The sequence below is a fragment of the Chiloscyllium plagiosum genome, unplaced genomic scaffold (genome assembly GCF_037043375.1).
Source record: "Chiloscyllium plagiosum isolate Xiang-an unplaced genomic scaffold, Cpla_swu_hap1 HiC_scaffold_7, whole genome shotgun sequence".
Lineage (NCBI taxonomy): Eukaryota > Metazoa > Chordata > Chondrichthyes > Orectolobiformes > Hemiscylliidae > Chiloscyllium > Chiloscyllium plagiosum.
The window spans coordinates 65,451,570-65,479,106 of record NW_028270145.1 but is presented as its reverse complement, the minus strand read 5'-3'; the positions used below and the strand labels follow the sequence as shown (position 1 = coordinate 65,479,106).

The following is a 27,537-nucleotide window of genomic DNA, read 5'->3' as shown; positions in this document are numbered from 1 at the left end:
AGAGTCATGGACTCGTAGACGAGTTCCTCGCTGAGGCAGAAATTACCTTGTGAAAGATGCAAGTGTCTGTAGTATAAATTATAACAGCATGATCTCTTGAACGCTTTTATTTTATCTAAACAACTTAAATTTTCTATGTTTTCTTAATTGACTTGGGATTTACTTCGGTCTTTTTCCTTTCCCAGGAATTTCATGGCTGTGGTTGGATGGGCTCTGCACTCAATCACAATTGTATAGGACCTGCTGAATGGAGCAGTAACTCCTTTTCAGACAATTATGTTTGTTTGCTTGTATAATATTCTGCTGTGTTATGAATTCCCTAAATATTTTCATTTTACTTCTTTTCTCTGTATTTGTAGGAATATCCCTCACTTGGGCAGCTAATAGAAAAGCTTGTGGAAAACAACATCTTGCTGATTTTTGCTGTGACAGATAAGCAGCTAAACACATACAAGGTAACCTAATTCAGTATTATAACTGAAAGAAGTAAGACATTTCAGTGGTCAATAAGCAACATATTTAAAGAAATTTTCTGGAGGCCAAAATCCTGTCAGCAAAGTTATAAATTTGCATTTCAAACAGAGTTAAGGTCTGATCGAGAAGAATGCTCTGCAGAATAAGAAATTATCATGGGATTTTTTGACAAACGTAGCACTGAATGCCTACCGATCAGAGGTGTATTGGAATAATAGATACAGTGGTTGGAAGTTGCCATGATGACAAAATCTTGCTTTATTGCATATGTTAAGGAGAAAGGAATAGGATATTGAGGGTGGGTGGGAAGAGGTAATTGGAATTGAAAGAAACTTATGTGGGGTTATAAACACAGGAAGAGACCAATTGGGTCAAATCATTTGTCCCTGCTGATGATTCAGTGTAATCTTTGATTTGTGCATGACTGTTGTACACAGTAAGGATGTATCCCCGACTTTAGACAACTTTCTAGCCTTAGGACTTTTTTCGTGTTCATGCAGGCTTCTTTGAATTTACCAGACAGACATGATTTGTTCAGCAAGCCACAGAGTGCCACAGTCTAATCCAGAGAGTCATAAACTTTTCTTTTAAAACTGCATATCAGCCCATCCAACCGATCACATGAAAGGCAAAGATACCTTTTGCAAGCAATATTTTCAGGAAAAATAATGGGATGGAAGTTTCTCCGTATGATGTCCCTCAGTCATTTGCACTTATTAAGATATACCTGCCCACATTTTCCAATTTTTGACAGTAAATCAAAAAAGGTTTTAGGTAAACAGAGGTATTCCTGAAGATTGAGTTTATTGAAGTAGCAGTGAAATTTGAGTAGAAAATCTAGATCAGTTTTTTGCAAACTAGTACAGAAATTGTAAATGAAACAGTGCTAAATGAGTAAATTATTGTTCTCAATGCTTAATTTCATTTCATTTTTCATTTTGGATGATAGGCATTAGCTTTTGGAAAGTAAATGCATTTCTATTTTGATAATCTGTACCAATGACAATAAATCATATGATGTGTTAAATGCATAATAAAGTTTGCTGCACTCCATGCAATAATTGCTTTAGGTCCAGGCACAGAATAAGGCCTGTTTAATGATGTGAGTGCTAGTTCCATAACACCAATCATCTTGTGGATGTTCAGAGATTGCAAATTTAATGCTATATATCTTATGAGGGAAAAACTTGTATTATGAATCACAAAAGATTAAATTCAGGTGACAGATATCCTTCTCCACACAAACTAATGAAAGCGACGTTGATCAGCACAGTTCAATTTGGATTCAAGCAAGGCTGTGACAGTGATCAGTTAGTGTACCCCAATCCATTGTACCCACCACTCTGCTGTGTTTAATTCCTGAGAAATTGTTAAAGGCTGAGCATTAAAAATGTAATCTAAATGTGTAATAGATAGTTTATCTGAATTTATTTATCAGTAATCATTTGAATTGACAAATATCTAAAAACTATGAAGATACATTTTCCTGAGTCTATACACAGGAGTATTAAATTGTCCCTGTGTTTTAAGTATTAGAAAATTAAAAGCATACATGTGAAAAGACTGTCTCTGATTTTTCATTATCCAGTATGCCTGAGATCCCTTGAACTTTTATTTTACAGATCCACAGCAGTGAGAACAGTGTAAACAAAATCTAACCATATTCTGGTCTGGCCCTTGATCTTTAGTCCTTGAATCTAAATGCAGCTTCTTTCAAAGAGCTTTTGCTTTACCTAGACTGCGACAGCAGTCCTTACTTCCAAAGTGACTCACCTCTGTTTTATAAATCATAAACAGTGTAATATGTAATTTTATCTTTTATTTAGTCGAGGTAATTTATTACCCACTATCGTGGAACATGCCTTCCGTCTAGCATACAATATGGTGAGTCTACATTAATCAGACTGAAAATAAACAATATTGGTGCAAACATTGGTTAGTAATCTTATGAATTGCTGATTACATAATTAGTTCAGGATTTTACACCTGTTAAGCCATTGTAGCTTTAGCACATCATTGGTGTCTGGGTAGACAATATTTCATAAGATGATGTGGGATGAATTTCACATGTTACCAGGGGATGGCATGCCCTAACATGGTAGGTGGGTAGATGCTGCAAATTGGCAATCTGTCTGTCATATATAAAAGTAAATTGTGCTTGTAAGCCAGTTGACCCTGATAATACACTACCCATAACATTGTAAGGTTGGCTTGGGCAGGTGGGTGGGATTGAACCGCCTCCTTCTTTAAAAATAAGTTTTTAAAAGAGTGCAAGGAATGTGTAAATCAGTCATCAGGAAATACCTTCATTACAAGGCCAGGTGGGGATGGGGAGGCACCACTCCTAAAGACAGTACTCCTGCTTTCCTTCATGCTTGCCAGCTCTATAGAATCCAAACCCCCAAACATCTCAGCAACCCTCTCTGATTTGGCCAGATCCGCCCTGACCAATACCCTGAACTGACCACATTCCAGGGATCCATTGAGCTTTCTTATGATGGATGTAAAACTGGCAATGCACGCTGGTAAGCTCCTGGCACTGCTGGTCAGTCAGTTTGGCTCTACTGAGGGGCAGGAGACCTATGTAACCAACATTTTATCCTTCCTCCAACACATTATAACTGCAGGTGGGCTTTTTTTCAGGCTATGCAGTGGCTACGGCTTTCTTTCAGGGAGGGTCTCATTCAACATAATTCTTAATCATCCGCCTACATTTCCACCACCTCCAAAAAGACCCCACCACCCAGGATATATTTCCCTCCCCACCCCTTTCCGCCTTCTGCAAAGACCATTCCCTCCGTGACTACCTGGTCAGGTCCACGCCCCCCTACAACCCACCCTCCCATCCTGGCACCTTCCCCTGCCACTGCAGGAATTGTAAAACCTGCACCCACACCTCCTCCCTCACCTCCATCCAAGGCCCTAAAGGAGCCTTCCACATCCATCAAAGTTTTACCTGCACATCCACTAATATCATTTATTGTATCCGTTGCTCCCGATGCGGTCTCCTCCTAGCAGAGCGCTTTAGGGAACAACTCCGGGACACCCGCACCAATCAACCACACCACCCTGTGGCCCAACATTTCAACTCCCCCTCCCACTCAGCCGAGGACATGGAGGTCCTGGGCCTCCTTCACCACCGCTGTCTCACTACCAGACGCCTGGAGAAAGAATGCCTCATCTTCCACCTCGGAACACTTCAACCCCAGGGCATCAATGTGCACTTCAACGGTTTCCTCATTTCCCCTTCCCCCACCTCACCCTAGTTCCAAACTTCCAGCTCAGCACTGTCCCCATGACTTGTCCTACCTGCCTATCTTCTTTTCCACCTATCCACTCCACCCTCCTCCCTGACCTATCACCTTCATCCCCTCCCCCACTCACCTATTGTACTCTATGCTACTTTCTCCCCACCCCCACCCCTCTAGCTTATCTCTCCATGCTTCAGGCTCTCTGCCTTTATTTCCTGATGAAGGGCTTTTGCCCGAAACGTCGATTTTACTGCTTCTCGGATGCTGCCTGAACTGATGTGCTCTTCCAGCACCACTAATCCAGAATCTGGTTTCCAGCATCTGCAGTCAATGTTTTTACCATAATTCTGCCCAATAAATCTGACCTCTGAATGTTAAGAATCCAACAGTGCAACATAGAATTACAGCATCTGTGCTTTTCTTTAAACAGATATACTGAAGTGTATGTGCAAGATTCATTCATTGCACTGCAAAATTTCCAATTTTATCTTAGATGTAATCCACTTACAGAGATGGGACTTTGACACATTATTATGTATAACTGTTAGTTTATTTCATACATTAAAAACCTTTTTCTTTACGGACATATCTACCAATGTAGAAGCTCAGCAGAAGTGAGTACAGATTTAAAAAGCTGGCAGTTGAATTGCATGATGAACAGGCTGGAATCATACTGGAATATGACAACCATGCAGTCTTTATAAAGGCCAGCAGCCTCTTACATTTATAATAGCATTCAAGCTACATGAATAATATCTGCCCTGTGAAAAGAACCCAAAATGATAGCTACTACTTAAACAACTGAGTGGGTGACAGGCTACTTTATATGATCAATTTGAAGGGCTTATGCCCAAAACATCGATTCTCCTGCTCCTTGGATGCTGCCTGACCTGCTGTGCTTTTCCAACACCACACTCTTGACTCTGATCTCCAGCATCTGCAGTCCTCACTTTCTCCTAACAATTGAGTGCCATCAATTCAGTTGTTGCAGTGTCCTTACTCGGGCATTGTAACGTCACAATAGCCAAAAGAAATGGTAGAAATCCTTAATAAGTGTATAGCTGAATTAGGATTGTGATTGAGTAACAGAAAAATAGGAACTAAGCTGAAGAAGATTGAACCTTCTAAAACCCAATACAATGGTCAGGATTACGGAAGTGAACATCTGAAGCTGATGTTTTATTAAGAATTGTGTGACACTGGGCTAAACCTTACTTTTTTCAGTTTAGTGTCATTTGTCAGGGTTTTTGGAGTTGTTGACAGCATGGCCTAGCAAGATCTTTCATCATATTTTACTAATATGCCTTATTAACTAACTATCCCGCCCCTATGGTATCCCTCTCATCCAATTCCAGCCCTATTCCCTGAACTCATAATTCCCAGGACAAATCACCAGTGCTGGAGTTAATCAGCATCTCTGGTGTCAGCCCCATCTTTAAAAGCCCATTGTGCAACCAGACAAGCACTGTCAGTCTGGGGCTACATTGTACACTCATTGACATTTACCCTCATGGTATACAGGAGAAAATCAAAGCTGCACTTTACAAGCAGTGATATGGATTACGGGATGTCCTCTTACTACAGGGACCAAGACACCACATTATGCCAGCCTGGATCAAGGTGCCCTCTGGATTATAGCCACCTAAAGGAATGCAAAGCATTGTACGGAGAAGGTCAATGAACTTCTCTACTCAGCTAGGGTAATCAATACCATCTTCTCTGCTATGTCATACTTCTTTTTGTGACTGTAAACCCAAGCTTCCTCCAAGTCAAAAAAATATAGTGAGTTGCTCCTGAAACCAATATAGTACTCACTAAACTTCTTGGACAATTCTGCCAAATTTCCCACCATAGCCCACATTGTTCAGGGCCACTGTTTTATTGTGTAGAAATTAAATATTAAACAAAGGATCCAGAAGAAAACTATCAATATTTTAACACATCAGGGAGGTCAGCAGCTTATTGGGTGTAGCAGAACTTCCAACCCAAAAGTCTTACTAATGAGACAAATAACCAAATAATTTTAGCGAGTTTTGAGAACCTACTTACCTACCACCCTTGAGAAAAGGAACAGGAAGTGACTTTGCCACAGGAAATGACATCACCAACCCAAAGAAGCCCTAACATATAAATAGAAAGTAGGAATTGTCAGCAGGCCCACTGAAGATGTTTCCCAGTAGGGTGACGAAACAGCTGGAAATGAACCTTCAAGCTCAGCAAGCAAACCTACATCCAAAACCAAAAAAACAAATAATTTATTTTGCTGCTTTTGATTGATATTTTGGCTAGACATCAAGAGGACTTCCTTTTTTTCCTTCAAATATAACCACATGACCGTTTATATCACATGAAGAAGTAGATGTTGCTTTATTTTTCATTTCATTTGACCCTGACATCTCTACAACAGTGCTTCTCCAACTTTTTCTGAATGTGTCCCCATTTTGAGGCTTGAAAATTGACATGATCCTCTCAATGAGATCTGTGAGAGCAAAGGCCCATTAAAGGGGGAGCACTGCAGTTGTAACTTGGTCTGAACTCCTTGGCAGCCATTTCTGCCTCAGATCTCACACTCAAAATGTTAGCTCATGAATCCCACTTGGGGGTCCTGACCCCAATTTAGAAAGGTCTTCCCTATGGTGCAACACTCTTTCAACACTATATTGAAATATTAGCCTAGTTCATGCAATTGGACTTAAACCATTACAATTCAACTTCTGCTACGATACGGGTATGCTGGGCGGGCCATTGATTTTATGGCTGAACTGTTTGATTGATTATGAATTCAGTTGTTTGACGTCAAATTTCTCTTTTGTTTTGAAAAATGGATACCTGTAGTTCATGCAACTGAGTGATGAAAAAGATAAATTAATAAGTTATGTTAAAAGAAATGAAAAATGCTCTCTCTTTAAAGTTGCATTTGGAAGTGTGGCTGTCAAGAGGGTATCTTGGGTAATTTCCTCTTCCTTTTCCCTCCTGGAAGTTCTTTTTAGATCAATGAGTTGACATCTGACCTGGTTTGCAATTTCTCTCACGAGCATTCCAAAGATTAACGACAAGTTTCTGACTCAAACATAACACATTATTTTAGATTACAACACTTTAACAGAATTTTACTGTCATCAAGATTGATTTTGGTCAGCAGCCTGAATGATTTCAACCAGTGAACATTATATTTGGCTTCCTATGTTGTTTTGCTGCTCAGTGCTGAATGGCACATTGAGGATCTGTTTTAACTTATAACCTCAACTTTCACCAATAAAAATAGTTTTTCTCCCATTCAATCTTAATTTTCATTAAGATCCGCTTTGGTAATGAGCAGAGTTCTACTCAGCCACTTAATTTAATTTTGGTAAGCAACATTATTAAACAGTTGACTAATGAAATATAAAGAATGTCAAACAGTTCTCTGAAGCTCTGTTCAATACCTCAGTGTAATACCCATAGGAAATACGTATTTAGGTTCTCATTCAGCACCTTTTGAAAAATAATTTGTCCAACTGGATTTGTACATTTCATTATAACTGTTTGAGATATTCTTCAACACAATGTAGGTTTGCCATTTGATTATTGACATTTCGATTTGCACGATCACCAAACAGTTTCTTTTCATTTATGTAAAGATTGTGTATTCCATATTCTAATGGGGTTTTCCAACACTGATATGCAAACACACATTAGCAAATGCCCCATTTGAGACAAGTGTCGGAAATAATTTATGACTAGTAGTCATGTTTTTGATATAAATTATTTTGTTATATCTTGGGCAATCAATTATTTTCCATTTTTTTGGATGTACGTTTGCTCACTGAGCTGGAAGGTTCATTTCCAGACGTTCCATCACCCTACTAGGTAACATCTTCAGTGGGCCTCAGGCGAAGCACTGCTGAAAATTCCTGCTTTCTATTTATATGTTAGGGTTTATTTGGGTTGATGTCATTTCCTGTGGTGAAGTCACTTCCTGTACTTTTTCTCAGGGGATGGTAGATGGGGTCTAACTCGATGTGTTTGTTGATAGATTTCTGGTTGGAATGCCATGCTTCTAGGAATTCTTGTGCATGTCTTTGTTTGGTTTGTCCTAGGACGGATGTGTTGTCCCACCCAAAATGGTGTCCTTCCTGATCCGTATGTAAGGATGCTATTGAGAGAGGGTCATGTCATTTTGTGGCTAGTTGGTGTTCATGTATCCTGGTGGCTAGTTTTCTGCCTATTTGTCCAATGTAGTGTTTGTTACACTCCTTGCATGGTATTTTATTTTGGACAAACAGGCAGAAAACTAGCCACCAGGATACATGAACACCAGTTAGCCACAAAACAACATGACCCTATCTCACTAGTATCCTTACATACAGACAGGGAAGGACACCACTTCAACTGTGACAACACATCCGTCCGAGGACAAGCCAGGCAAAGACATGCACGACAATTCCTAGAAGCATAGACTCTATAGGATTCCAACCAGAACTCTATCAACAAACACATCGAGTTATACCCCATCTACCATCACCTGAGAAAAAGAACAGGAAATAACTTCACCACAGGAAATGACAGCAGCAATCCAAAGAAACCTAACATATAAATTGAAAGCAGGAATTATCAGCAGTGCTTCGCCTGGGGCCCACTGAAGATGTTACCTAGTAGGGTGACAAAATGTCTGGAAATGAACCTTCCAGCTCAGCGAGCAAACCTACATCCAGAACCCCAACCTGAGCTAAAAATCTTCTCAAAATTCTATTTGTTTCTTTATTTTGTGTAGTTCTTTGAGATGTTTACAGATCTTGTGTTCCTGTAGCATCACACCTCATTGTGAGTGCTCTAGTAAATACATAATCTGACTCTTCCCCAAAACAGCAAGAGTAACTTGATACAAGACAAATGAATACATCTGTTTGGATAAGTGCAACTGAGTGGATATTCTCCATTATGTTGGACTTCTGTGCATGTATGTTGTAGCTAAAGCATGTTCCTCATTAAAGTGAGGACCATTTTTGCAGTTGATAAATATTCTATTGCTACAATATTGGTACCATTTTGAGAGTGCAGTGTTTCACAATCTATTTGCATTGCTGAAGTAACATTTACTGATGACATTCTCCAGGTTTCTGCCAACTCGTTTTCATCAACTACATACTGATATTATGTACTTTTTATCTCCAATCTATACAGGGATAACACTAGTTCTATGTGTAGCAGGTTTTTGTTCACAGTGCTTTAAAATGTTTATTCCAAGGTTCAGCTTCCAGCACTTTCTACAGCTTTGTTTCCATTTCTGAGTCAGTGTGAACCAAACAAGCATCATGAGCAGGCTCCTATAATTAAACAGAAGAATTGAACATAACAATGTTTACAGATATGTTGAAACACACACTGAAACAATTGACTCAATTAACTTAAATAGATTAATTCCCGTTTGCTCTATATTCACTGTGTGCATTGAAGAACTGGAATCTAATGTTCAATATAATTTCTCTTTTTATATTTGTACTGTTATTTGAATTGCAAGTTGACAAGAGAAAAACATATAATAATTACTGCTGCTTTAAATAAGGTCTTTGTTGCTCACTTGTATTTCTCTGGCTTAATGGTGGTAGCCTTTTTACATTTTGCAATGTGTTGTCGGTTGATTTAATATTTTTGTCACTTTAGTCACCACTATGTTGCACATGATATGCATTAGTCTCCAAGTACTTGGAAAACTACTAACAGTTCTAGATTTGACATTATTACACTTCACATCATTACAATTTAGAAAACTATGTCCGTCGACAACATTAAATTAAATCCGAGTTTGAGAATAGGCAAAATGTTCAAGTCAGTAGCTACAGTATTTCCAATAAAAGTCAATTGATTTACAGAAACTGTGACTGCATTAGTTACCCTCCATTATTATTAGATTTTATCATAGCCATTCACAGTTTTAGGAATAAAGGTGCATACTTACAATTATACAGCAATTTATTTTATGGGAGCATCTGTTGCTTTTAAAATTAATTTTCACCTAATCGTTACATTCTTGTAGAATTATGCAACACTGATACCTGGTGCCACAGTGGGGCGACTCGCAAGTGATTCTGGAAATATCCTTCAATTGATTATTAAGGCCTACAAGGTACATTTTTGTATTTTGTCATTGAACAGAAAAGGAGAAACTCAAAACCAATTACCATGATAACATTTATGATTAGTTACTCATTTCTTTATAAATATCGGGACACTTTGTGAAGTCAGACATGTAGGCATTGATTTTAAGTTCAAGTGCGAGTGTGAATCAGGGTTAAACAGCCAGCGTCCATGTCAGCACCAGCATGGGAGCCAGACCAAAATAGGAAGTTCCTAGCCTGCTCCACCATTCAGCGTGGCTGATCCTCTATCTAGGTGTCATATTCCCACTTCTTTCCTATACCCCTTGATGTCTTTAAAATCAATAACTCCATCTGTTTCCTTCTTGAAAATATTTAGTGGCTTAGATTCCACAGCCTTCTGTGATACAGAATTCCACAGGTTCACTAGCATTTGAGGGAAGAAATTTTTCTCATCCTCGTCCGAGAGGATCTATCCCGTATCCTGAGAGTGTATCCCCTGGTCAAGACTCCCCAATCAGAGGAAATGTCCTTGCTGTATCGAGACTGTCCAGCCCTGTTAGAATTTTATACATTTCAATCAGATCCCCTCTTATTATTCGAAACGCCAGTGATTACAGACTCAATAGAACCATCCCTGTATGAATTGAATAAATCTCTACTGCACTCTCTACCTGCCTGTATCATCTCTTCGGTAGGGATGGTCTCACCAAGGTCCTGTATAACTGCAGCAAGACATCCTTATTTCTGAATTCAAATCCACTTGCAATGAAGATCAATATACCATTTACTGTCCTAATGGCTTGCTGCACCTGTCTGTCTACTTTTATTAAAATAAACACAAATAACTGTGGATGCCACAAATCTGAAACAAAAACAGAGAGTTCTGGTGAAACACAGCAGGTCTGGCAGCATCTGTAGAGAGAAAACAGAGTAACATTTCAATTCAAGTGACCTTTTGTCAGAACTGAAGATAGCTGTGAAAGGCTGATATTTGTACTGATGACAGGGTGGGGGTGTTTGGGGAGTGAATAGAGTACATAAGGATGGAGTCCAGAGAGAGAAGGAGAAAAAAGGCATAGCAAACAAAGAGATATCTGATGAGAAGTTGAGAGAGGGATAAATGCTATGTAGGGTGCTAAGGAGAAGTGTGAATAATTGAAAGTGGGTTGGCTGCGCAGGGACCAACCCACACAATGCAGGATCTTGGGGTGTGAGGGGAAAATAACAACCATGGAGGAGGCAGATCACATTCTGAAATTGTTAAACTCAATGTTGAGTCCTAAGGCTGTAAGGAGCCTCGGAAGAAGATGAGGTGTCGTTGCTCCAGCTTGTGTTGAGCTTCACTGGAACATCGTAGAATTCCTGAATCAAAAATGTTGGCAAGGGAGTACGGTGGTCACCTGTCCACCTTGCCAAACACTTATGTTTGGTTCATACAAATGACGCAAGCTTCAACACACCACTGTGTTCCTGTGACAACATTTCTGTCTGTCTCGGGGAAGTTTAAACGCCAAAAATACCTGGAGTTCTTTGTGGAGCCCAGAGGAGCACTCCTTTTGGTGCACAGGAATGTTGAAATTAGCTGGATTTCTCATTGGAGGCCTTAGTATTTGTTGTCAGCTTTCACTGGAGGAGCCAGCACTGGAGGCAGTGACACGTCAATCAGCAAGGAGAAAATGAGGACTGCAGAGTCAGGAGTGTGGTGCTGGAAAAGCACTGCAGTTCAGGCAGCATCTGAGGAGCAGTACAATCAACGATTCCGGCATAAGCCCTTCATCAGGAATGAGGCTTGTGGGTCGGAGTACTGTGCGGCACAGTGGTTAGCACTGTTGCCTCACAGTGCCAGAGACCCGGGTTCAATTCCCGCCTCAGGCGACTGATTGTTTGCACATTCTCCCCGTGTCTGCGTGGGTTTCCTCCAGGTGCTCCGGTTTCCTCCCACAGTCCAAAAATGTGCAGGTTAGGTGAATTGACCTGGCTAAATTGCCTGTAGTGTTAGATGAAGGGGTGAAATGTAGGAGAATGGGTTGCGCTTTGGCGGGTCAGTGTGGACTTGTTGGACCGAAGGGCCTGTTTTCACACTGTAAGTAATTCAATAAAAAAGATAAATGGGAGGGGAGTGGGTTTGGTGGGGAAGGTAGCTGAGAGAACAATAGATAGATGAAGGTGAGGGAGAAGGTGATAGGTCGGAGAGGAGGGTGGAGCAGATAGATGGGAAAGGTGATGGAATCAGCAGTAAAGATTGCATCATCATCCGAATGACATTATTGGATCTTCCTCATCTCATGGAAAAGATCCAGAAGGGTAATGCATTAGTCTGTAGTCAAACATTACTAGCAATTGGTTAAGTGTCCACCAGCTGATCCCCTTCCTGTCTCCTTACCCACTACATCATGAGTTCTCCTTGGTACTATCTTAACAAACCTTTTTCAGTCAATCAATAATTGATTCTTAAAATGTTAAAGCCACTGGCAAGGTTTCCATTTATTGCCCATCCCTAATTTGTCTGTTATTGATATACTATAGTGTACTTTCTAAGCCACTTCAGAGTAAAGAGTCAATCTCTTTGAAAAATCTCAGACTTCCAGTAAACAATTACATGGTGTGAATGGAATAAACACTTTAATTGGATCCTACAGTTAATATGAAGAATGTGCAGCTGGTTCAGATGTACTTCAGTGTTTTAGATCAGTCCAAATAAAGCACAGTAAAAAAGATTCAAAACTAATTCTTCGACCTTTTGAATTACATTCCTGAAAGATTTGTCAGGTGAAACTTAATCTTTCCCTTCATTCTGAAGTTTGAATATACAGTAAACTATCACCTGCTGGATCAGATTTGTTCAAGCATGCATTAAACTCTAGATTTGCTCTTTATCTTGCCAATACAAATTGACTCGGTTTTCTGTGGGTTCATCAACCAATACATATGGTCAGATTTTGTAAGGTTGTTTGCCCTTGTTAAAATTTCTTCCAGGTGCACTTTCAAGTTTTGCCACTAATGCAAAAGGAGCTGCCCGTTTGTGCTGCGTAGGCAACTGAGTAATAAATGTGAGAAGTAAACAAAAATTCCTTTGCCACAATGACTAAGTTTCTGCAGGCTTCTAACATTGTCTGATTCACAGTCTGCAGGTAAAGAAGGTGGCAGGTTTGTGCAAGCCTCTGCTGCACTGTGCTTGGAATGAGCAGAATTAGAGACTTGTTTATTCAGTGCAAACATGTTGCTACCACCTGCATACCAATGAGGTATTATAATGTTGAATTCTCTCCTTAAATAATTGTCAGTGTCTTTCACAGAAACGTAAAATAAATTCTTGCATGTCTCAATACTTCTTAAGTTACACGCTTTACGCAGGTATTGTAAACTGAAATAAAAATACAATGTGTATATATTATTTTTGTATAAACAATGATAAAGAGTAAACTTAAATTAGCTGAATTCAAAGTCTACTCTCACAAGTCTGCACTTAAGCCAAGATCTTGCTGGTAAGAATTTCTATTGACTAGATACAGTGATTGGGATGTGCAAGGAAACTTCATGAGCGACTCAATTTAATAACATGTTACCCCAATGAATTTACCTGACAATGTGGAAAATTGCCTAAATTTTCCCTCCCCACAATAGATAGGACAATCCAATTTGGGATTCTCTGTTAGAGGAGGTTAATGGAGCAAAATTCATTGCACATTTAAAAATGAATGTAGACCAGTATTCGCAAAAAAATATAAAGCGTGTGGGAATAGGGCATGTAAATAGAATGAAAAAGATAACTAGTGCAGACACAATGGAATGGAACCTTGTGGTGTATGATTCTCTGATATCTTCCCTGCCATTTCAGGAACTGCGATCAGAGGTGGAGCTGGAAGTGACAGGAGATACTGATGGAGTGCGGTTCTATTTCACTGCTATCTGTCAAGATGGTGCTATCCTCCAAGGACAGAAAAAATGTTCTCATCTCTACATTGGAGACACAGTATGCCTTAATTTTCCTAACTGAGCAAACAAGTCAGAATGTTATATGTCTGATTGTCAAAAATTCTTTTTTAAAGTGTTGATTTTAATACCTTGAAACGCAACCTCTATCACTCAGTCACATGTATTGAACTAGAAATAGAATTCAGTGGGTCAATGTGGGAAAAAAAGACAAAAAATCTGAAGGAAACCAATAGCCATTGCTCAAAGTTACTTTGTTTCCTCCTGCTGGGAGAAACAGAAGCAAGGCGTTTCGGACCAACTCGGGGGTATGTCACAGTTATAACAGCTATGTTACAAGGACGATAATAAAGGGAAGTGAATGGGTCAACTCTCCATAAAGGCCATTATATTAAAAGGATTTTAAAATTGTTTTTTATAGGTTAAACATTTGTGACAGTCTGAAGCAGCACTGTAATCCACTAACCCCATCATTTTTAATGATCAGTATCAAGTCTTGTTATTGTAGGAATGTCACTTGCTGGAAGATTACAAAATTATCATAGACTTCTTACACTGTGTGGAAGCAGGTCATTTGGCCCATTGAGTCCACATGGACCATCTGAAGAGAATCCCACCCAGATCCACCCCCCCTACCTACATTTCCCATGGCTAACCATCTAACCTGCACATCTTTGGACTGTGGGAGGAAACCACAACACCCAGAGGAAACCCACACAGATATGGGGAAAATGTGTAAACTCTACACAGATGGTCACCTGAGAGTGAAATCAAACTCAGATCCCTGGCACTGTGAGGCAGCAGTCCTAACCACAGAGTCACGTGCTGTTTGTTCATATTCATTCATGGGATGAGGACATCTTGTGTGAATCATGCCCCACCTCTGAACCTTACCGACTAAAATAGGATCTGTCAAAAATGGGGATGGGACATCTTCATCTGGGATTCACCCAGCTGTTGTAAAGATCCATAAAATTTCCATAGCTCCAAAAACAAATTTAGCGCTTCATCTATTCACCATACATAATTTAAAAGACCTCTGATAGGTCACTCCTTAGCCTTCATTTTACAAGCTGAAAGAGGCAACCTGTTTATCTTTTTTTGATAGGTATATCCTCCTTAAAATATCCTTGTAAATCTTTATTGTACATTCTCAGCTGTATATTTATTGTAAAATAGCAATGACAGTTATATGCAATACACCAGGTGTGGTCTGATACAAGTTTAACATATTTTATTTTACTTTTCAATTTGGCTCATTATGATTATATTCAACCCGAATATTTTGTTTTCTTTCTTAAGGCCTTGTTAATTTCATCTCTTCCTATTAGTAATTTAGAACTTAAGATTATAAGACCATCAGAAATAGGAAGAGTAGGCCATTCAACTCCTCAAGTCTGCTCTATCATTCAACAGGATCATGGCTGAATCAAACTTCCCCAAATTCCTGCCTTTTCCTCTAACCCTTTATTCCCCAACTGATCAAGAATCTAATTCAACCTTAAATATACACAAGGACTCTATCTCCACAGCTCTCTGTGGCAAGTAGTTCCAAAGACTTGCAACCCTCTAAGAAATGAAATTTCTTCTCAATTTAGACTTCAAGAATCCTCTATTTTGCAATGAAATTACCTCTCATTCTCATTATCTCAACTACAATAAGTGGAGTTCCAGTTTTTTCAGCCTTTGCTCATAAGACTAGCCCTCGATACCAGGGGATAAGGGCTTATGCCCAAAACGTCGATTTTTCTGTTCCTCGGATGATGCCTGACCTGCTGTGCTCTTCCAGCAACACACTTTCGACTATGTCAGGCATCATTCCAGGGAACATTCTATGTATTGCCTCCAATGAAATCATATCTCTCCTTAAATAAGGGGTCCTTAACTGTTAATAATACTCCAGATGTGCTGTCACCAGCACCTTCTGCTGTTATTTACTCGTGTGTATGGCCAGCATTTATTGTCAATCCCAGTTGTCCTTGAGGAGGTGGTGGTGAGCTGCTTTCTTGAATCACACAATCCACATGCTGTATGTTGACCCACAATGCTCTTTGAGGGGGAACTCCAGGAATTTCACCCAGTGACAGTGAAGGAATGGTGATATATTTCCAAGTCAGGATGGTGAGTGGCTTGGAGGGGAACTTGCAGGTTGTGGTGTTCCCATGTATCTGCTGCCTTTGTCCCTCTAGATGGAAGTGATCATGGGTTTAGAAGCTGCTATCTCAGGATCTGTGATGCAGTGCATCTGGTAGATATTACACACTACTGCTACTGAGCATTGGTGGTGGAGGTAGTGGATTTGAAGCCAATCAAACCGACTGCTTTATTCTATGTTCTATGAGTGTGAAAATAGATAAGTCCCCTGGGCCAGATGGGATTTATCCTAGGATCCTCTGGGAAGCCAGGGAGGAGATTGCCAAACCTTTGACATTTATCTTGAAATCGTCATTGTCTACAGGAATAGTGCCAGAAGACTGGAAGATAGCAAATGTGGTTCCTCTGTTCAAGAAGGGGAGTAGAGACAACTCAGGTAATTATAGACCAGTGAGCCTTACTTCAGTTGTTAGTAAAGTGTTGGAAAAGGTTATAAGAGATAGGATTTCTAATCATCTAGAAAAGAATAATTTGATTAGGGATAGTCAGCATGGTTTTGTGAAGGGTAGGTCGTGCCTCACAAACCTTATTGAGTTCTTTGAGAAGGTGACCAAAGGGGTAGATGAGAGTAAACCGCTTGATGTGGTGTATATGGATTTCAGCAAGGCGTTCGATAAGGTTCCCCAAAGTACAAAATACAAAGGAATGGGATTGTGGGAGATATAGCAGTTTGGATCAGCAATTGGCTTGCTGAAAGAAGACAGAGGGCGGTGGTTGATGGGAAATGTTCATCCTGGAGTCCAGTTACTAGTGGTGTACCGCAAGGGTCAGTGTTGGGTCCACTGCTGTTCGTCATTTCTATAAATGACCTGGATGAGGGCGTAGAAGGCTGGGTTAGTAAATTTGCATACGACACTAAGGTCGATGGAGTTGTGGATAGTGACGAAGGATGTTGTAGGTTACAGAGAGACATAGATAAGCTGCAGAGCTGGGCTGAGAGGTGGCAAATGGAGTTTAATGAGGACAAGTGTGAGGTGATTCACTTTGGTCGGAGTAACCAGAATGCAAAGTAATGGGTTAATGGTAAGATTCTTGGTAGTGTATCTCGATGTCCAGGTACACAGATCCTTGAAAGTTGCCACCCAGGTTGACAGAGTTGCTAAGAAGACAAACAGTGTTTTAGCTTTTATTAATAGAGGGATCAATGTCCAGAACCATGAGGTTATGCTACAGCTGTACAAAACTCTGGTGCAGCCGCACTTGGAGTATTGTGTACAGTTCTGGTCACCGCATTGTAAGAAGGATGTGGAAGCTTTGGAAAGGGTTCAGAGGAGATTTACTAGAATTTTGCCTGGTATGGAGGGAAGGTCTTAAGAGGAAAGGCTGAAGGACTTGAGGCTGTTTTTGTTGGAGAGAAGAAGGTTGAGAGGTGACTTAATAGAGACATATAAGATAATCAGAGGGTTAGATAGGGTGGACAGGGAGAGCCTTTTTCCAAGTATGGTGACGGTGAGCACGAGGGGGCATAGCTTTAAATTGAGGGGTGATAGATATAGGACAGATGTCAGAGGTAGTTTCTTTACTCAGAGAGTAGTAAGGGTATGGAATGCTTTGTCATAGATTCACCAACTTTAAGTACATTTAAGTCGTCATTGGACAAGCATATGGATGTATATGTAATAGTGTAGGTTAGATGGGCTTCAGATTGGTATGACAGGTTGGCGCAACATCGAGGGCCGAAGGGCCTGTACTGCGCTGTAATGTTCTATGTTCTATGTTCTGTGCTTTGACCTCGATGGTGTCAACCTTCTTTAGTGTTGTTGGAGCTGCACCCATCCAGGCAAGTGGTGAGTCATCCATCACACTCCTGACTTGTGATTCGAGATGTTGAATAGACACTGGGGAGTCAGGAAGTGAGTTACTCACTGCAGTTTCCTAGCAGTACCTGCTATTGTAACCACTGTGTTTGTGTGGCGAATCCAGTTGAGTTTTTGGTCAATGGTAACCCCAAGAATGTTGATAGCGGTTGATTCAGTGACAGTGACACCATTGCATGTCAAGGGGAGCTAGTTAGGTTGTTTCTTTGGAGGTGGTTATTGCCTGCAGTAAAACTTGCCGACTTTATACACCGAAATAAGGGTCAACATTCCTTGAACCATCCTGATTACTCCTATACCTGTTTGCTAGCTCTCTCTATTTTGCACAATAACCTTTGTGTTGCAGCTTTCTTCAGTTTTTCTCCATTTAAATAGTCCTCTGCTCCTTTGTTCTCCCTTCCAAAATGAACAACTTCACAATTTACTGCAATAAACTCCATTTGCCAACTGTTTGCCCACTTACTTAATTATTCATTTTCTCTCTGTAAACTGTTTGTATCCCTCTCGCAACTTTCCAGCAGTTTTGCAGCTACAGTACATTTGCTTCCTTCCTGCAAATCATTTGTGTAATTTACTCCCAGACCTTCCTAAATTCTAAGTACAAAATTAAATCCTCATGATTCTTGCCAAATATGCTAGCTGACATTTATGTTGAAAGTCATTTGGTAATTATATGAACAATTTGCAGGCTTATTAATATCTTCTTGTAACTTCTTGTAGCATTAACTACCCCATCTGATTTGGTGTCATTTAGAAATTCAGAAATTGTATTCTTGATTTCATTGTCTAAATCGGTAACATAAATTATAAACAACAAGGATCCCAATACTGATCTTTGTGGTGTTCCATCTTCGACTTTTTGCCATTCTGAATAATTACCCTTTACCATGTCTTTCTGTTTTCTGTTTTGCAATCAGATAGGTATCCATTCTGCTCCTTGACCCTGACTTTACATTCTCTGATGCCATTCATGAGTCTTTTGTATGGTAACAAATAAAATCCATAATTACAGTTAACTTTAAAAAATAGAAATCCTAGATTATATGAACATCATGTGTAAAATAAATGTATAAACAGTGTGATAGATGATTGGCTGCACGCTATACTCTAATAACTTACACACATTTACAAATGAGGTATTTATTAATGCATTATTTTTATTTAACCGTAGGTCTCTTTCAATGTGACTGTAGAATTGGAAGAATGTCTGAATGAACCTAAGCATATCGTAATCAAGCCCTTTGGATTCAGAGACAGCCTAGAGATTGAGATACAGCCAGCTTGTAGCTGCAGCTGCCAATCAAATGCAGAGCACAATAGCTCAAGATGCAGCAACGGCAGTGGCTCTTTCCAGTGTGGTGTATGTGTTTGCAATGCCGGCCGATTAGGTCCTCATTGTGAATGTACAGAAGAGAACATAAACACAGGTAGCTGCAAGCACAGTGCAGAAAATATTTCCTGCAATGGTCGAGGAGACTGCTACTGTGGGCAGTGTGTCTGTCATCCTTCTGAATTTGGACGAATATATGGTGCCTATTGTGAATGTGATGACTTTTCGTGTGTGAGATTTAAAGGACTTCTGTGTGCAGGTATGTAAAGTTTTGTTTTGAATTCAGCTATCTTAGACAAATTGCCATTTATACAATTATTTCTCATGTTTAACCACAATCATAATTGTCACTAAACTTGCAATAAATAAAAAACTCAAATTCAAGTCTTAATATTCACCTGAAATCACCCAATGATCTTGAACTGACTTAACAGTTAACTGTGAAAAATGATTGATAAACTTGTTAGCACTTTAGAAACCTCTACATAGATAGAACATAGAACAGTACAGCATTGAAGTGGGGCCTTCAGCCCATGATGTTGGACTGAGCATGACACCAAATTAAACTAATCCCGTCGGCCGGCTTTGGTCCATATCCGTCCATTCCTTGCACATTCATGTGCTTTTCCAAAAGTTCCTTATACATCTCCATTGTATCTGCCTCCACCACCACTCTGGCAGCACGTTCCAGACTCCTAAAAGTCCATGTAAAAAAAACTTGCCCCTCACATTTCCTTTGAACTCCCCCCCTCCACCTTAAATACATGCCCCCTAGTATTAGACATATCAACTCTGAGAAAAATAGTCTGACCATCAACCTTATCTATGCATGTCATAATTTTATAGACTTCTACCTTCCCTCAGCCTCCGCTAATCCAGAGAAGACAACCCATGTTTTTTATTAAGATTAGATTCCCTACAGTGTGGAAACAGGCCCTTTGGCCCAACAAGTTCACACTGACCCTCCAAAGAGCAACCCACCCAGACCCATTCCCCTACATTTACCCTTGAGTAATGCATCTAACACTACGAGCAATTTAGCATGGCCAATTCACCTAAGTGAGGGCTGCAGATGCTGGAGATCAGAGCTGAAAATGTGTTGCTGGAAAAGCGCAGCAGGTCAGGCAGCATCCAAGGAGCAGGAGAATCGACGTTTCGGGCATGAGCCCTTCCTGACCTGCTGCGCTTTTCCAGCAACACATTTTCAGCCCTTATAAAGTTCTGAAAGTTCAAAGAGAATACTTAAATTATTCAAATATAGATGTTAATATAATGATTGAAAGCCCAAATAATGTAATAGTAGCAATTTGTTGAAACCTATTTCTGATAATTAAATTCTTAAACAAAGTGATTTCTTATCTAGTTCTTTAGTGATTTGCCATATTTTAGTAATTCACACATTTTATTGTCATATGTTGGCTTTGTTTTGCATTGAACTGATGTTTGTTTGTGAATTTCTCAATTGTTGGAGACTGAGTGATTGGCTATCATTGGGATCAGACACAATTCATGTAAAAAAACTCATATGAATAATTATAAAGCATGTATGAACACAGAAGGAATGTTAGGCTCAATTTCCCTTTGCAAATGCAATGTGTTCCAGTGCAGTGTTATTTTCCTAGCTTTCTCTTAAAAAAACGAGTCTTGTTTAGTCCTCGTTTCAATTCTATTTTCCATTATAGATAGATAAATCTGCTTAGCATGACTAAAGTCACACACTTCAATCAGATGTGTAACTCAATTTTTCAGAACTCATTCGGTCTGATTTAGTTCGTATTGGGTATTGTTTGATATTGACATTTGATTTTGATCTTAATGGTTAGAAACTGATTCATGCTGTGAATCAGGTCATTGAGCTCTTTGCCTGAATGTTTTATATGCATTCCTGTCATGCAAGGATCTGCGCCAGGAGAGTGAACTCTACAAAATAACGCAGTCTCAGCCTGCATCCATCAAGTGTACTATTTTGTTTCTTGATATCATTCCAACACATTGGGAAATCCAGACCAAAAGTATGTTGTTTTTGATACCATCATCAGTCTGATATATGAATGTTCCTTCAGATGTTGTTTCCTGCTGTTCGTCTTCTACAATTTCAATCATGCCTTCATGTAACCACAGAACATTTTTATTACTTTCCTTCTCTTATTCACTTGCAAAGAAATGCAAATTTGAAATTTTATTTCCCCTTTTTTCAGCAGCAAGACAACCACAGCCTTTAATCATTAACAAAGAAAAATCTTGCTTTTATGCAGTATCTTTCATGAGCAGAGCATCCCAAAATGCTTCACAGCCAGTGAGGTAATTTTGAAGTGTAGTCACTATTGTAAAACAGGAAATAGGTCAGCCACGTTGTGTACAGCAAGTTCCCACAAACAGCAAAGTAATAAGTGACAATATTAAGTGTTGATTGAGATGCCAGTGTACTGTCACTGCAATTAGCCTCCACACCTTCATTCACTGCTGAGTCATTAAGCTAAGAGTAGATCATGTGGAAGAGATTTTATTTTGTCCTTTAGGAAAGTAGCAAAATGGATTTTTGTGGAGTAGTTGCAGACATTAAATAGGTGTTCATCCCTCTTCACCAATGAAATAAAGTAAGAAAATGATGAAAATACTCTGAAAGGATCTTACACGGATATCAGGTAATGCATTGACCATATTTGTTGTCTGAAAGTGGAAAAAAAAATCTTAATTCTGTTAGAATGGATTTAATCTTTAAGGTTACTTTGAGTTGGATAAGGGAATTCAAAATGTCAAACTAAGCTGGAAAGATTTAGGATTATTCTAACACCTAAGAATATAAGAACTAGGAGTAGGAGTAGGTAACTCAGCCCTCGAGCCTGGTCCACCATTTAGCACAAGCACGACCGATCTCATCCTGGTTTAACCTTCATTTTCCTGCCCGCTCCTCATAATCCTTTAACCTGTTAAGAATTAAAAAGCTATCTCCTCCTTAAATTTATTCAGTTTCCGGGTGTCCGCCATATTTTGAGGTCATAAATTCCACAGATTCACAACCCTTTGAGAGAAGTAATTCCTCCTCATGTCCGTTTTAAATCTACAACCCTTAGCTTAAAAGTATGACCTGTCACTAACCCACGAGGGGAATACGTATCTGGTCAATATTTGTAAGTCTGACAAATTGAAATATAACTGCTAAAACCCTTTCGATGGATAGCCACAATCAGTTGCTACCAGAGGAAGATACTATTGATAAAAGGTTGCATTCTTCTTTAATGCCTTTGTATTTGCCTCGTAGAAGTAATGTTTGTTAAGGGAGATCATGTCTGACAAACCTAATTGAATTTTTTGAAGTGGCAGTGCATTCAACATTGTCTATTTGGACTTCAGCAAGGCTTATGATAAGGTCCTGCTTGGGAAACTGATAGCAAGATACATGGAAATTTGGTAATTTGGATGCAGAATTGGCTGAGTGGCAGGAAGCAGAAGGTGATGGTGCAGGACTGTTTTTGTAATTGGAAGCCTATGTCCAGTGCACTTTTGCAGGGATCATTGTTGGTGTCATAGTGTCAGAGAGTCATAGAGATGTACAGCATGGAAACAGACCCTTTAGTCCAACCTGTCCATGCCAACCAGATATCCCAACCCAATCCAGTCTCACCTGCCAGCACCTGGCCCATATCCCTCCAAACACTTGCTATTCACATACCCATCGAGATGCCTTTGAAATGTTGCAATTATACTCGCCTCCATCATTTCTTCTGGCAGCTCAGTCCATACACATACCATCCTCTGTGTGAAGAAATTGCCACTTAGGTCACTTTTATATCTTTGCCCTCTCACCCTAAGCCTATGCCCTCTAGTTCTGGGCTCTCCCATCCCAGGGAAAAGATTTTGTCTATTAATCCTATCGATGCCGTTCATGATTTCAAAAACCTCTATAAGGTCACCCCTCAACCTCCGCTCCAGGGAAAACAGCCCCAGCCTGTTCAACCTCTCCCTGTAGCTCAAATCCTCCAACCCTGGCAACATCCTTGTAAATCGTTTCTGAACCCTTTCAAGTTTCACAACATCTTTCCGATAGGAAGGAGACCAGAATTGTGCACAATATTCCAACAGTGGCCTAACCAATGTCCTGTACAGACACAATATGACCTCCCAACTCCTGTACTCAATACTCTGACCAATAAAGGAAAGCATACCAAATGACCGTGTAGATCACATCTGCCCTCATCTTTGTTACTTTGTTACTTTGTTACTCTGTTACTTCTTCAAAAAACTACATCAAGTTTGTGAGACATGATTTCCCACGCACAAAGCCATGTTGACTTTCCCTAATTATTCCTTGCCTTTCCAAATACATGTACATCCTGTCCCTTAGGATTCCCTCCAACAATTTGCCCACCACCAATATCAGGCTCATTGGTCTATAGTTCCCTGGTTTGTCCTTACCACCTTTTGTAAACAGTGACACCACGTTTGCCAACCTGCAGTCTTCTGGTACCTCACATGTGACTATCAATGAGACAAATATCTCAGTAAAAGGCCCAGCAATCACATCCCTAGCTTCCCACAGAGTTCTAGGGTACACCTGATCAGGTCCTAGGAATTTATCCACTTTTATGCACCTCAAGATATCCACCACTTCCTCCTCTGTAATATGGACATTTTTCAGGATGTCACCATCTATTTCCCTACATTCAATATCTTCTATGTCCTTTTCCACAGTAAATACTGATGCAAATTACTCATTGAGTATCTCCCCCCATCTCCTGCGGCTCCACGCAAAGGCCGCCTTGCTGATCTTTGAGGGGCCCTATTCTGTCCCTAGATATCTTTTTGTCTATAAGGTATTTGTAAAAACAATTTGTATTCTCCTTAACTCTATATTTGCCAAAGCTATCTCATGACCCCTTTTTGCCCTCATGATATCCTTCTTAAGTATACTTCTATTGCCTTTATACTCTTCTAAGGATTCACTCAATCTATACCTGACATATGCGTCCTTCTTCTTTTTAACCAAACCCTCAACTTCTTTAGTCATCCAGCATTCCCTATACCTACCAGCCTTTCCTTTCACCCTGATAGGAATATACTTCTCTGGACTCTCGTTATCTCATTTCTGAAAGCTTCCCATTTTCCAGCTGTCCCTTTACCTGCAAACATCTGCCCCCAATCCGCTTTTGAAAGTTCTTGCCTAATACCGTCAAATGTGGCCTTTCTTCAATTTAGAACTTCAACTTTTAGATCTGGTCTATCCTCTTCCATCACGATTTTAAAACGAATAGAATTATGGTCGCTGGCCACAAAGTGCTCCCCAACTAACACCTCAGTCACCTGCCCTGCCTCATTTCCCAAAAGTAGGTCAAAGTTTTGCATCTTCTCTCGTAGATACATCCACATACTGAATCAGAAAATTTTCTTCTTCACACTTAACAAATTCCTCTCCATCTAAACCCTTAACACTATGGCAGTCCCAGTCTGTTTGGAAAGTTAAAATCCCCTGCCATAATCACTGTATTAATCTTCCAGGTAACTGAGATCTCCTTGCAAATTTGTTTCTCAATTTCCTGCTGACTATTAGGGGTCTATAATACAATCCCAATAAGGTGATCATCCCTTTCTTATTTCTCAGTTCCAACCAAATAACTTCTCTGAATGGATTTCTGGGAATATCCTCCCTCAGTACAACTGTAATGCTATCCCTTATCAAAAACACCACTCTCCCTCCTCTCTCTTGCCTCCCTTTCTGCCTTCCTGTAGCATTTGTATCCTGGAACGTTAAGCTGCCAGTCCTGTCCATCCCTGAGCCATGTTTCTGTAATTGCTATGATATCCCAGTCCAATGTTCCGAACCATGCCTTGAGTTCATCTGCCTTCCCTGTTCGGCCTCTTGCATTGAAATAAATGCAGTTTAATGTATCAGTCCTACCTTGTTCTCTGCTTTGTCCCTGCCTGCCCTGACTGTTTGACTTGCCTTTATTCTCAACTGTACCAGTCTCAGATTGATGTCTTTCCTCCCTATCTGTCTGGGTCCCACCCCAACACCTTACTGGTTTAAATCCTCCTGAGCAACTCTAGCAAATCTTCCTGCCAGTATACTATTCCCCTTCCAATTTAGGTGCAATCCGTCCTTCTTGTACAGGTCACTTCTACTCCAAAAGAGCTTCCAATGATCCAAAAATGTGAATCCTTCTCCCATACACCAGCTCCACAGCCATGTGTTCCTGCCCTCACTAGCTCGTAGCACCGGGAGTAATCCAGATATTATTACTCTTGAGGACCTCCTTTTTAAATCCCTGCCTAACTCTCTGTAATTTCCCTTCAGAATCCCAACCTTTTCCCTTCCTATGTCATTGATTCCAATGTGTATAATGACCTCCTGCTGTCCCCTGTGCCCCGTGAGAACTTTCCACACTCTCTCTAAGACATCCTTGATCCTGGCAGCAGGGAAGCAATACATCATTCTGATTTTTTTTACTGCTGGCCACAGAAACATCTGTCTGTACCTCAGACTAGAGAGTCCCCTAACACAATTGATCACTTGGAAGCCGACGTACCCCTCATTGCATTAGAGGCAGTCTCAATACCAGAAACTTGGCTGTTCGTGCTACGTTCCCCTGAGAATCCATCACCCCCTACATTTTCCAAAACAGCATACCTGTTTGAAATGGGGATAGCCACAGAAGACTCCTGCACTAACCACTTACCTCTCTTGCCTTTCCTGGAGTTAACCCATCTATGTGACTCTATCTGCGACTTTTCTCCCTTCCTATAACTTAGAACATAGAACAATAAAGTACAGAACAGGCCTTTGGCCCTCAGCTTGTCCCCCTACACTATCCCATCATCATCCGTGTGCTTATCCAAGGATTGTTTAAATCTCCCTAATGTGGCTGAGTTGACTACATTGGCAGGTAGGGCATTCCCCATGCCCTTACCACTCTCTGAGAGAAGAGCCTGTCTCTGACACCAGTCTTAAATCTATCACTCCTCAATTTGTAGTTATGCCCCCTCGTACAAGCTGACGTCATCATCCTAGGAACAAATAACTGCCATGTATCACATCCCCTTGCTCTTGTAAATTCCTCATTGCCTCTAACTGTCGGTCTAACCAATCCATTTGATCTGATAGGATTTATAACCAAAGGCATTTATTACAGATTTAATCGTCCCACATAAACTCTCCCAAATGTCCCACATCCGACAAGAAGAGCATATTGCTCTACTAAAGGCCATTGTTGCTTCTTTCAATCTACAAACCCAGAAAATAGCACTGTTTTTATTCCTCGACAAAACACTGCTCCACGTTAAATGAATACTAATGGCTTATATTTTAAGTTTAATCAAGAGACATTTCTCAATAAAACATACTCACAACCCACTCTACTCACAACTGCAGACTTACTGTAAGGCTATGCTTAATATAGTCACTTATCTGTTTCTGTGCTGCGACCTCTCCCAAACAGGTTCCTCCAAGATTAGTTGTGAATTTCACTGTTTGTTAATTTTCCCAGATGCACTCTGATGTCCAGCAATACATGAATTCAAACAGCAAAGACTGTAACTGTGCAAGTTCACTGCTGTGTCAGTTAGCAGTATGGGTTTTCTGTCTCTCTCTCTCTCTCTTGCACTGACCTAACCATGTGCTTGCTTTGTCTCTTCCTCTCCCTTTTAAAAGTGCTGTTGTTTGACTTTTTTTCTCCGAAGTTCCAAAACTATGCAACAGCATATGAAACAGTAATTGCTGCTCCTGGAATTCGAGGAAATCACCTCCAACACCTAATATACCTCAAAAAAGGAGCAGCTGTTACAGCCAGAAATATTTTTCCCATTCTCCATTTTGAATTACCCAGAATCCTCCCTTGCTATTTGTGGTGTATTTAAACAATTTAGACTTGAATGTATGAGGGTGGACCAGTAAATTTGCAGATTATATATAAATTGGTGAAATGATAAATAGTGAGGAGGATAGTCTTAGATTACAGTTGAATATATACAGGCTAGTCAGATGGGTTGGTCAACGGTAAATGAAATTCAACCCTGAGAAATGTGAGGTGATTCTGTAGGACAGGACAAACAAGGCAAGGGAATACGTGAGGAACTGTATGACCCTGGGAAGCACCAAGGATCAGAAACACCTTAGTGTGCATGCCCACCAATCCCTTAAAGTAGCAGGACAGATGGATAAAATGGTTAAGAAGGCATACGGGATACTTGACTTTATTAGCTGAGGCATTGAGTTTAGGAGCAGGGACTTTATGCTGCAACAGCATAAAATATTGGTTATGCTACAGCTAGATTATTGTGTGCAGTTCTAGAATCCAATTATCAAAGGGATGTGATTGCACACAAGCATGTTTAAAAGAGATTTACCAGGATGTTGAATGGCCTGGAGAGTTTTAGTTATGAAGAGGGATTGGGTAGACTGTGTTTGTTTTCCTTTGAGCAGAGGAGATGGAGATGGTTAAGATATACAAAATTTTTTGCCATCCCTGGCCAACTTATGTGGTGGAATTATTAGTTTAAAATCT

General features: G+C 40.1%; 1 protein-coding gene across 2 annotated transcripts in view; it reads left to right on the top strand.

The window, feature by feature from the left end:
* itgb6 (integrin, beta 6) overlaps positions 1 to 27,537 on the top strand; it is a 90,070-nt gene that overhangs the window by 18,503 nt on the left and 44,030 nt on the right. For both annotated transcript variants that reach the window (XM_043693848.2, XM_043693845.2), the window contains exons 8-11: positions 360 to 455; positions 9,742 to 9,831; positions 13,644 to 13,778; positions 18,881 to 19,298. In XM_043693848.2, coding sequence (XP_043549783.1) covers positions 360 to 455; positions 9,742 to 9,831; positions 13,644 to 13,778; positions 18,881 to 19,298 — 739 coding nt within the window. The remainder of the gene's footprint in view (positions 1 to 359; positions 456 to 9,741; positions 9,832 to 13,643; positions 13,779 to 18,880; positions 19,299 to 27,537) is intronic.